This window comes from Liolophura sinensis, chromosome 6 (genome assembly GCF_032854445.1).
Source record: "Liolophura sinensis isolate JHLJ2023 chromosome 6, CUHK_Ljap_v2, whole genome shotgun sequence".
Taxonomy (NCBI): Eukaryota; Metazoa; Mollusca; class Polyplacophora; order Chitonida; family Chitonidae; genus Liolophura; species Liolophura sinensis.
The window spans coordinates 41,483,497-41,496,016 of NC_088300.1; the positions used below are offsets into that span (position 1 = coordinate 41,483,497).

A 12,520-nucleotide genomic window follows, 5' to 3' on the forward strand; every position below is an offset into this window, starting at 1 on the left:
TCACTCTTTTTAGAGTTTTGTAAATGCTATAAATGTAATTACTTAATACCATAAATTGCTGTTATTTACAAAATACATTTACAAAAAAATCACGAAAAATAATTTACGATCTGTAAAACAAGGTCATACATATATTACTGTATTTTGTATATGATTATGGCCAGGTAGTACAACAGACGGTCCGACTGGAACTCCAAAACAACACGGCCGTCCTTACTTCTCACACACTCGTCACTACCTGGTAACAAACACAACAGTTCTACAAAACGGTACAAACAGAGACGAAGGCCTACAGATTTACATGTAACAAAATTTAGTTGGCATATCACATTCACTGGGCCTGGTTGTTCAAAGGTATTTTAGCTAATACCTGTATTTAGCCATATGATATATTTACGATTTTAACAAAACCGAGACCAAATGGAACAGAATGCAGCAGATTTAGTTCATATTAATAAAGTGTTCCACAATTATTTATGGGCAAGTACAAAAACTATTGACTTGGTTGACTTGGACTAAAGTTAAATCTGGTATTAAGTCTTAAGGCAGTTTTGAACAATCGGCCCCTGTAGGGTATTCTGGCATTTTACAGTTAGGATATAGGCTCCATCTAGTATATACCCCCGCTATAGTTGTATCGTGCACGATATGAGTGAAATTAATATTACCGTAATACAAGTAAATAGATATCTTGTGTACCTGTATAAACTCAGTAACATACTTGACCATCTTCGAAAAAGCCGTTTATGCTACTTCAGTTATATCAGTGTCATTTCAATTGGCCACCATCTACCACGGTATCCACATTGCAACATTTTTCACAATCTAGTATTGTATAATATGATTAATTGATTTTCCTGTATTTCATTTGTGTAACGCTGTACTCCATGATTTTACACTTATTAGCTTTATGGGTTCAGAAAGCAATACAGAATGACCGGAGTAGTACAAAACTTTTCGCCAGGTACACATGACAAATTGATTGACTTAAAGTCGCAATCCAGCCAACGAGGGCTGGTTTTGAACATTCCATCTGTGTGCTGGTGATCATTTGCGGATCTGTAATATGTGTGTGCACACTTATCTATCGGTTTTGACATATGTAGGTGTGTGCAATTACCTATAGACTTTGCAATTATGTACATATGTTTGTAAGCTTGGGTTTTACGCTGTACTTAACACTAGGAGTCATCCGGTGTGTGTACACCCTGTGTATTCTTGTGGCAGGGCGACTCTACGCCGCCAAAGTGGCCTAGGAGTTTGGGTATAAATGTTGAAGCGGGCAGCTATCTATGGTCTTTAGCATACATGTATATGGACGTGTAGACTTACCTAGGAATTTTGGTACAAACGTTTAAGGGGACAGCTATCTATGGATTTTCACATACATGTATGTGGGTGTGTACACTTACCTAGGAGTTTTGGTACACACGTGAAAGCGGACAGCTGTCCATGGGTTTTATCATACATGTATATGTGCGTGTACACTTACCTAGGAATTTTAGTACACATGTGGAAGGGGACAGCTATATATGGGTTTTCACATACATGCATGTGGGTGTGTACTTACCTAGGAGTTTTGGTGCACACGTGGAAGCGGACAGTTATCCATGGGTTTTAGCATACATGTATGTGGGTGTATACACTTACCTATGGGTTTTGGTATAAGGTTTCCTGTTCTAACATCGATAATCCTGTTTAAATTATAGCTGCCTCCATCCTTGGTCAAGCAGACCTCGAACGCATCTGAGGAACTCCTCCGTTCGAAGACCACACGGAGGTTACCTTCTGGGTAGTTCCAAAAGACTGATCCCTCCGCGCAATCTTTGTTGGTGTGAATAGTCATGGTGTTACCAATGCTAGGACCTCTGTACAAAAAGATGTATCCATGCATGAAGCACCACACTAAAAGCACGTCTCTGTCACATGTTAATACAAAGCACTCCAGGAATCAACAATTTCTCACGTGACGTTTAGAAAATCAGGAGTTTTATATCAGAGACTGTGATCCCATTATAGCCTGTCCGGTAATTAAGCTACCGGCAGAAAGCAAAACAATGAAATCAACTTCGAAGATTTTTTACCCTTACAGCGTTTTTTTCAGATTTCAGATTTGTGTATATGCTTAGCAACTATATATATATATATATATATATATATATATATATATATATATATATATATATATATATATATATATATATATATTAAATATGTCTTTTAAATATGTCTTTCCATATTTCTTGCATATAGTGAATACTTACGGATTGGGAGTAAGCCTGCATGGCACCTCATATGGAAATTGACCATAACACAGAGCTGTACAAATCGTCAAGAGCAGCAAAAGTTTCTTCATTTTCTGAGACGCCAGATGGTCTTAAGAGCCTAATCTACAGAACGGAAATAACAAAAACAAAGTTCGATTGTTTAGGTTAATATGTCTAAGCCAGTCGGTCATAAAACTTTCAAAAGTAAACAGTGTTTAAAATATTCGATGTTAAGAGAGGCAGACAAGATGTTGAATTATATTGCACTTACTTCTTTGCCCTTTAGCCGAAAAATGTAGCTGGGGTCGTATCTGTGGAATGTCTCATTAAATGAGTGTATCATACAGCCAGGTGTGACTTTAAAGTTTATTTGGTTCATTTTGACTAACTATCTCTTATCTGTACAAAACAGATTACAGATAGGTTATACCATGTCAAGGATAGCTCCCTTTCACTACATTTGAATCCAAAAGAAATTCTACACATGGTGTATAACCATAAACCCATAGGCTTTGTGAGAAGGCTATTAGGTTAGATAAAGAGATGGAAGAGCTATTAAACTTATTCCCTTCTATCCTTTAAACGTCGTGCTTATCTATCCGTCTAATACCAGGTGAGCTAGGAATGTTTGGACAAACGACAGTGGTTTTTATAATATTTTTAAAAATGTAGTGAATAAAAATATTCAAGTGTTTGTGAACGACACGGTTGCCTATACATGCAAGGCTGGAACCAACAGAAAATAGTACTTTACTTGCCTTAATAATAGCTTTAATTGTCCTAGAGTGTTTTTCTGTTTCTTGTTGTTGTTTCTTTTTTTTTTTTTTGAGTGTTTATTTTACATGTCTGGACAGGGGATGTGATTAAAAACTATTGCACATGACGTTAGATGAGACTTCGGGCAACACCTTTGATGGTTTTGAATGGTTTAAACTGATACTGTATCAGCAATGTGTACATCTTTCTCGTGTACACCTGCTTATGCTGTTCCCAAATGACATTATCCGCGTCACAGGCTGTTAGTTCAAAAACTAGTTTGTCAAGGATACTCCATCAAACGCCTTCATTCTAAGTTTCTCAAATTTTACAATGAGTATAACACTCTCGTTGGCAGGTATGGACAGAGCGTTCAGAATCTCTGGTGATCTGCATTGTGATCAACCACAAAGAAGGCGCTGTTATCCTTATGTGCATATCTATCACCTACATGGTATTAACAACACAGATGGCGCTTGTTGCGGAGTGTAACGGTCTATCTTGTAGGCAGCTTTTATACAGACAAGCATGTTATGTGTAACATCATAGATGGCGCCTCTTGTAGTATGAGACCCTTACATATTAAAGGGAAAGAATCGTCCGTTACTTTTGAATCACAATCTGTTCGGTTGAGGTCTGTAACGCTCGTCATTTTCGAACTGTATCTAATACCGTTTATCCTGGGGCTAGGGGACCGTAAAGACAGCCATGCTCATTACATCTGCATGAGGCCTTTATGAACAGTTGCAATCAAAGCGCTACTGAGATACCTTGTTTAATTGTTATTTGACCTGGAACTCATTCATGGACTACGAATTTGAACTTTGATATGGAATTCATGCCTGGAATATCCACTGTCTGCCCGGCGTCATTGAAAACTGATGACCGCTTCTCTCTTGTGTGTTACCGATTTTATTTCCTATTTGTATAATTTCTTACATACCTTTGTCTTTGGGAGGTAGTGTTAAACGTTGTTTTGGAAATGGATCTTGCGATTATCGACTTGGAACGCCCTTTACGGACTACGAATGGTATACGAATGTGGGACATGACGCTTATATTTAATGTATCAACACTGATTTAACCCCATATCAAAAACATTCATTAAGAATTGCTCCAAGAGTATTGCATCTCCTATTTCATTCATTTGTATATTACAAAACAAAGGACCAGACTATATGCTGAGGTATTGAAGTAACTATGTTAACCATGGCTGCCAAGATATGGGAAGGGTTTCTTTGTCATGTTTATGTATTTTGTGGTGGATTTGGATCCAGCGTGGTTGCGAAAGAAATATAACTGTGACGTATCTAGCAACAACAGGATTTTTGTGTTTTTTAGTGAATTAGACATATTGACTGTAACAAACAAAGAAATAGTGTTGTATCAATCACATGGTCATACAGGTAATAATAACACGGACTGATTGATGTACTGCATGTTGCTGTTGTTGTTACATTACTGGGATCATACATTAGTGTAATAAACATTCAGAACATATTCTAGAGCGCTACATGGTATTACTTTACTATTTATATGACTAGAACATCAAATTACCCGTTCTGTGTACCGTGAACTGCGAACTTATGAACTGTGGCACATCTCGCTAATATAGATTCACTATCTGTTTACATAACAAAAGGATGCGGGCTACGTGGTTTTGCTACACGTACCAAAATAACACAAATATTGAAACTAAATGAAGCAATAGCAAAAAGATATGCAGATTTCTGCTTACTGTTACTGTTTATAATGGACAATAAACACATTATACTACGTACCGATTGGTATTCTTCCCACGATCGCTAACAGAGAGTAGAGGATTGAAGAACTCGTCTTCGCATGGAGGTGTGTTTAAGATGGCAGTGGATACACATGTATAAGATTGGGAAACCGCAGGTGACTTTAGAGAACTGGAGGAAACGAACTCTTCAGTAACGGAGGGATTGTCGAACGCCTAATCATGTAATAGCGTCTAATCATGATAAAACGCTGTGCTTAATCGTGTAACAGCACCTAATCATGGGAAAGCGCTGCGCCTAATCGTGTAACATCACCTAATCATGTTAAAATGCTGCATTTAATCGTGTAACTGCGACTAATCGTGTTAAAATACGGCGACTAATCATGTAACATCGCTCAATCATGGTAAAACCCTGCGCCTAATCGTGTAAGAGTGCCCGACAATGGGAAAAGTGTGCGCTTAATCGTGGAACCTCGCTAATTGTAAAATATTGCCCAGTTTGTTTTAAATAACGATGCTGTTACATAGATGATATTAACTTCTAACATAAAACAAAAAAATAAATGAAAATTAAAGATTTATATTATTCAAATCTTTTTAACTGAATCCAATCCATAAACCCTGCATCGATACCAGCAGTAGTATCAGAATTTTTTTCTTTCCATTTCCATAGGCTTAAATCATGTTTAACTGACATAATGAATACTTTTACACACTGAAATATTTAGGACGTATTTTGACTATGCTACAACACTGTTGTTGTGGTAAACAATATACGCATCATTTCGTACTGTTACGTATATATGACGTAACATATATGTAAGCGCAAGGTTACCACCAGAGAGTCGGGTACGGGACACTGAACCGTTAGCATCCAGTGATATACCTTCCTACCAGAATAAAATCAGCCCTCTAGACAAAGCTTCTATAGCTTCATTTCTCGGCCTGATAATATAAACCGTTGGTTATTATTGTCTTGAAACCAATGAAACATGGTAGAAATATGGATTTGCCAAATCACGGATTAAAAAGGGTCATAGGAGATCGAATCTTCTTTGCAAATGACTTTCGAAACATGGAATTAGTACCATTTGATATGTTTATGAATGAAGACATGAAGTGACGCCATCAAACCTGTAGCTACTCTCTGGTTAGAAACAAAGTCAAGTCAGAATATTGATCACAATATACATATATACGCTTTGCAAGTACCACACCAAAAACCTTTCCCCATATCTGTGGTTATCACTGTAACCATATAAAGTAAGCACCAGCTACTCACATTTCTCCATGCGTGTGACAAGCACGAACCACATTTCCCCATACGTGGAACAAGCACGAACCACATTTCCCCACGCGTGTAACAATTACGAACCACATTTTCCCGTCTGTTGTAAACATGTCACATTTCTACATGTCTGTAAAAAGCATATCTCACATTTCTACAAGTCTGTATTAAGCATGTCACATTTCTACATGTCTGTAGTAAGCATATATCACATTTCTACAAGTCTGTAGTAAGCATGTCACATTTCTACATGTCTGTAGTAAGCATGTCACATTTCTACATGTCTGTAGTAAGCATATATCACATTCCTTAAAGTCTGTAGTAAGCATATGTCACATTTCTACATGTCTGTGGTAAGCATATGTCAAATTTTTTTCGTGTATAGTAAGCATCTGTTACACTTCTACATGTCCAGTGAGTATTTGTCGCATTTTCCAATGCCGGTAGTACAGGTACACTGGAACACAATAGTCACAATTCCCACCACTCATTGGCACGTAAAGGGTTAAAAATACATTTTCACATTACCTCTTTAGTCAGCATCAATCATAGTGGCGGGTTTTAATGTAAGGAAATTGATATAGGTTGGCTTATAGTTACTATTCTATTGATTTGCTGTTAACCTCACACTTGTTCTCCTATACCTTGACCCACACTTATATGGACGGAGGAAACCTGGGCAAACTTGTGGCAAGTTACTTACATGTACAGAAAAAGTGTGGCACGCCATGATGGAAGACAAATGGTCGTCAACGAAGGTTGACGATAAGACTGGGTAAACGAAACCGCGGACGTCACTGACCGCTTTTTGCCACAAACTAATATAATTTAAGGAAACAATGAGGGCGGGGAGGTGTAGAAATTCCCTGTTCAATTACAGCTGAGCCACGTCTCGCTATTTCAGTTACCAGTTTAAATGTTGTTTACAATCTCAGATGGCTGTACACGGGATACAAGTACAGCTGCGGATAAATACCCTAAGTCCCTTTTCCATACATAAGAGTTCAAGAAGGTGGCAACTGTTTAACAGATTCTTTAATCCCCATACTGTACTGCATATAGTCAAAATACGACCTATGGATATTTAAGATTTAAAATTTAAAGGGATGTCAGTTAAACATGATTTTTAAAGCTTCTAGAAAATGAGAAAAAAAATAATTCTAATGATACTTTTGCTGGTATCGATGCAGGGATTATGGATTGAATTCATTTAAAAAGATTTGAATAATATAATTCTTATAAGTACTTATAATATAAGCTCCGGAATGTACCGTTATTTTTTGTTTGTTTTACGTAACAAGTTAATTTGACTTATCTGTCAGCATCGCCATCCACAACATACTGGACAATAGTTCAGTAGCGAGGTTCCACGATTAAGCACACTCTTTTACCATTGATGGGCGCCGTTACACGGTTAAGCGCAGAACTTTACCTTGATTAGGCAATGTTATTTACATGATTAGGATACGCATTTAACAAGGTTAGGCGCAGTTACACGATTAAACGCAGCATTTTACCATGATTATGCGCTGTTACACGATTAAGACCAGCGTTTTACCATGATTAGGCGCTATTACACGATTAGGCGCAGCGTCTTACCACGATTAGGAGCTGCTACACGATTATGCGCAGAGTTTTACCATGATCTGGCGCGGTTATACAGTTCGGCGAATTACACAATTAGGTGCTCGACAGGGGTTTTGACTGCATCAACACATGTCCATCACTAATCAGGTCGCATGTTCGATACCAGCTCTCGCCAGATCATGCGAGGCTTTTTCTGATCCTGGATGTGTCAAATATTTGGGAAAGCACTGTACTGAGCAAAGCTCTGTGCCGTCCACTCCATCCATCCAGGGTCATCAAGTATAATATTCGCCATTACAAGGGCTGTGTGTGAATATATCAATTTGAGCGTGTTGGTATGTGTTCCCGGAAGACCAGAACCGCAAACTGACGTTTACACGATAAATGCCGTTTTTAAAATTATCTTATTTGGCATTTCTTCAGTGCTCTGCATCCTTCATTCTAACATAAATTTCCATACCCTGCCATACTATTAATGTCCAGATGTTGTCAAATGTATATGACATCAATACCCTACAAGGTCACCATACCAATACATGACCGGGTTTTTTTTAAATACTAGGCCACAAAGAAAGTCACTAAGGCCAATTATTTTTTGAAAGTAGACTGTGCAAACATACACAGGTGACAGGAAAAAACCCAGATCTTTCCACAATATAGTCAACAGCAACTGGTATTCTTAGACCCGCCAATCTTGGGTACAGCTTGTACACGTGAGTATACTTTTTTAAAAATTATTTTTTTCACTTAACTGCGATGTATTTACCATATATTTACCATAACCCTTACGTGCCATATTCTTATGTTTGTATTTATTTGATTGGTGTTCAAATCCGAGCATTATAAGAGTGAATGATTCGGAGTACAAGTAACTGTAAACTTCCCCATGTGTAACACATAGCCGACAGTCTCCTCAAGGTGTAGTCCTATGCCATTTTGATCCCCAGCGAACTTTATTTCATTTAGTTAATTGCTGTTTAACGCCAATACGTGAGAATTTTTCACTTATACGATGGCCGTCAAGCACGATGTACTTGAGTAAATGCTATAGTACAAAGAAATATATTCCGGAGTAACTATTTGTATCTGTATTCTTGTATAATTGTCGCGCGCCTTAATCGTTAATGATTGGTCAGTGTGTGCCTGTTCAGAGTGTATACCATACCCCGCAATCGTATATGGTATGCTGGTTTTAATAGTTCTGAGACAAACGGAGTAATACGTCTGTCTGTCTACAAACACAAAACGGTGTAGCCATGTAAACCATGACTTGGCTTTCCGACACCACATCGAAAACGCCCATCAGAAATTCTATCGTACCGGATACAGTGCCTCTAATTTTAGCTTAATACGACACTTCATCTTCAGATGTGTGGATGTACGAGCTCACTGACTGAAGCAAAGGTAGTATAATTGTTCACCTTTTTTCCGCGCAGTGTTTAATATGGACACAACATGACGTTATAATTCTATGTTTCTGGGCACATACATTGTTTATAGTTCACGCACGGGTTTCTGTCTGACTGGTTACAGTGTTGTCTGTGCCAGAACAACAAAAACCTAGATCCCTGGTGTACAGAACTAATTAGTGTATAACCGGAACCGCTACAATTTTATCATTCTAGGCTTATCATTGACAAGACGACTTATAACAGGGGAGAATGTTGAAGCTGGGGTTGATTGTTCTGGCCAGTGCAACCGTATGCTTTGGTCAGTCTCTATTTGGTGACAAATGTACCTTGTGGCCAATACGGTAAGCCATCAGTTAAATTAAGGCCATTTTGGAATTCTCTCGATTCCATATGAGCCCATTTGCATGCAATTGTGGGTCATGCACTACATTCATTATGAAACTTAATATACCTTCAGTAAGAATTTATCGGGTACCTAGAACAATATATACCAAATTGTTTTTTAAGATCTGTCTGCTTACTGAAAACTGGTTTGAAAAGTATTATACTTTTTCATCTTAACTGGTATGGATTGGTATCCAGTTGTCTGTATCTTGACACTGTCTACATGTATTAACCGATGGTACGAAGACCATTTGGGGGTGGTTCCTGCTCAGTTTCAATAAATAAATCTCACGAGACTGTTGACGTTTGAAGTGCGCCTGATCATCAGATCTGCTGTCGCATCCTTTCACTCATTGAAACCACTTCTACTAAAATATTTCACAACAGATTTTTACCCTCCGCTGAAGCTGGTTGACGGTGTAGTATTAGGCTTAGGGGTATACGCAATCCTAACTAACCTCGATAATGTCAAATTCAGGATTCCGTTTTGATCATTTAAAATTACGTCTTTCTTCTCGAAATAAATAATGCATATCGAACATTTCTGCTTGGACAGTGGACCAGAAGTAAGCGCCAATAAGGACTGTTCCTATGGTAACGTCTGGTGGGACTATCCGAGTGGCAATCTTAGTGTCAAATTCGAGCAGAATGGTCCATCAACAAGTTTCGAAGTGTGTCTGTCATCTGAGGGCGCTGCCTACCTGATTGACGGCATTTATGACGAGAGCAACGGGGCAAACGTACCTATCCCGACTGAAGGTAAATCTATTAGTCGAATTTATGATGCACAGTATCAGGCGTGAAAATACGCTTTGGTAAACCAAATTTTTTTTCCTGCGTCAAACAGCTCTCAGGTGCTTTCGCTGTCATGTAGGCCTATATCAATCGGTCAGTCTGTCGGCTATTCCGTCATTCGGTTAGTTGGCTCGTTCACACTGCTGACATTCTATCTTAGAATTGCGAATTTGCGCTTTTTTGGAAAATGTGTACATATATAACCCCACATGTACAGTCATCTTGCATATTCAATTTTAACTGCTTTTTGTTTAATCAATGCGGAAGCTGTTTCGAATCTACTCGCATCTTTTGGCTCATCAACTGATCTAACGATGTACTGCAAGCCAAGCAGCACTGACCAGCTCGACACGGCAATACCTTATTAAATCTGGTCTCAGGTTCATTCGTGAAGGTGCTTCGAATCTAACTCCCCCTCCTTCGGCGACCTCACGAAGTCAAGAGAATTGCCAGGTGCCTGGTGAGGCCCGAATGTTTCTCGGGACACTGTTTTGCTTCTTCTATCCATAAATTATGACAGTTGTCGAATAAATCAAGAGCCATATTCATCAGCAAGGCGTCAAATACGAATGTTTTTGTACAGGTGACACTGAGTATGAGGACTAGCTATTGTATATAGTTTTCCTTGGAATAACACAAAATTTGAAAAACTGTAACCACAGGCAGTTATTTTCTGTAATGTGTGTTTTTCGATTACAGGCTCTCCCTCCTGTGTGAATAGCGTGGACGGCAAGGTCATTCTCTGCTTCCGGGCCAGTGACACGTTGTATTACATGGCGCTAATGCCTTACAAAATAAGCCACTCATAATTATCCAGGAGTCTTGCTGACTTACGTAGAGGAGCCCATATGGCTAAAGCTAGAACATTACATACATATATGTATTACACTGGGTAAACAATGTCAAATAAACTGACGAAAAACATTTCTTTTTTAAGTCTTTCTTCCATTCCTTTATATTTATATATTTAATTGCGGTTTAATTTACGTGTCAAGAATATTTTTCGTGCAAAACGTCAGTGAGGTTTATGGACGAGTTTAGGGGGCCCGCAAAAAAAACCCACTGCGAAATACGCCACAAACCCTCAAACTCAGAGCTACAGCCAAACAAAAGCGGGTTTTAGACCCATGCACCGGAGAGGATCAAATTTACTGGCAAATCACACGACGTTCGACTGGCCACAAATGGGGTGCAACAAATATACAAAACAATGAGAGTTACACTGGTCAAGATTACAAATGTGTGCGCTTGTCTGCCTTATTTGGGCATAAATGTTAATTTTACGCCTTTTACTCAATATTTCTCGTTCACTGAACTTCAAAGTGCAACAACAGACAAAACCAGAATGTTTTTTAACTTAATATTACCGCTCAACCCATGCTATCGACTTTGTACAAAAAATCCAAGTAAATTGTAGGCCCTTTAGACCGTATGGAAATATAGCTACCATACTTACAGCCATGTGTGAACCAATATATGATATAAACGTCGGCTACAACAGTATTTGTGTAGGAGATGTCTTCACGGATTTGAGACAAGCAAGAGCTACAGTATGTTTCCCATAATAACTTCTTAAACCTGAAGTTGAACTCAGACTGGCTTGGCGAGAGGAAAACCTAGATACACCATAACAGTGACAAAATATCTGTCAGGCAGAGTTTCCACCACGTTAATAAACATAAAGTTCACCGCCTACACAATCTATACCATGTATATAGCTGTAATGGTGTCCCTGTTAGTGGTTTTGAAGGACATGCCGGTTAGAGCCTAATACAGCAAGAATTGTATTTCACCGAGTTTGGTATTTTTCAAGTGACACAGTTTGCTTGATTCAGATTAATTCACTGTCTGTATTGAGCCTTTTAAGATTTTTTTTTTGTAAAGTTTGATAAATGCCTTATTAGAAAAACTAATGTGTTTACATGAAAAATATCATTTTATGGTCTTAATGTACTTCTGAAAGATCATTTTTAGATGCACATACGGGAACCAAATTTTAGGTGAAATAGAGTAACTTGTGAGTGTGAACAGAAATGACAACAGACAAAACATCATGCATTAATACATGTATTCAATAATAATTTAGGCCACCATTTGTAATACACACATTATTTGTAACATTTGGCTTGACACTTGATTCCTTGCTTTCCATCAAATTATTTTGGAAAATTAGCGCAGGAAGCAGAACAATTTTCATTATCATTATTTCTGCTACATTTTATGATAATCACACTCTTTGTGACAATTTCTGACAAAAATGAAATAACGACTTTCAATGCGGGGGCGG

The 12,520-nt window shown here is 38.2% G+C and overlaps 2 protein-coding genes across 3 annotated transcripts; one reads left to right on the plus strand and one right to left on the minus strand.

The window, feature by feature from the left end:
• Positions 1-134: 134 nt before the first annotated feature.
• On the minus strand, positions 135-2,581 carry LOC135467214 (uncharacterized). The gene is made up of 4 exons (XM_064744978.1): positions 2,539-2,581; positions 2,265-2,390; positions 1,651-1,868; positions 135-238 (listed from the first exon to the last, which is right to left on the minus strand). The coding sequence occupies exons 2-4, from the start codon at positions 2,354-2,356 to the stop codon at positions 135-137; spliced, it is 414 nt and encodes a 137-aa protein (XP_064601048.1). The 5' UTR covers positions 2,357-2,390; positions 2,539-2,581.
• A 5,753-nt stretch (positions 2,582-8,334) lies between these two features.
• LOC135467610 (uncharacterized) lies at positions 8,335-12,511 on the plus strand. 2 transcript variants are annotated; one of them, XM_064745386.1, is made up of 4 exons: positions 8,335-8,355; positions 9,268-9,395; positions 9,995-10,197; positions 10,933-12,511. In XM_064745386.1, exons 2-4 carry the CDS (start codon positions 9,304-9,306, stop codon positions 11,040-11,042), a joined length of 405 nt encoding a protein of 134 aa, XP_064601456.1. In that variant the 5' UTR covers positions 8,335-8,355; positions 9,268-9,303; the 3' UTR covers positions 11,043-12,511. The 2 variants fall into 2 exon arrangements, with proteins under 2 accessions (XP_064601456.1, XP_064601455.1); XM_064745385.1 differs by lacking the exon at positions 8,335-8,355 and adding an exon at positions 9,010-9,046.
• Positions 12,512-12,520: the final 9 nt, after the last annotated feature.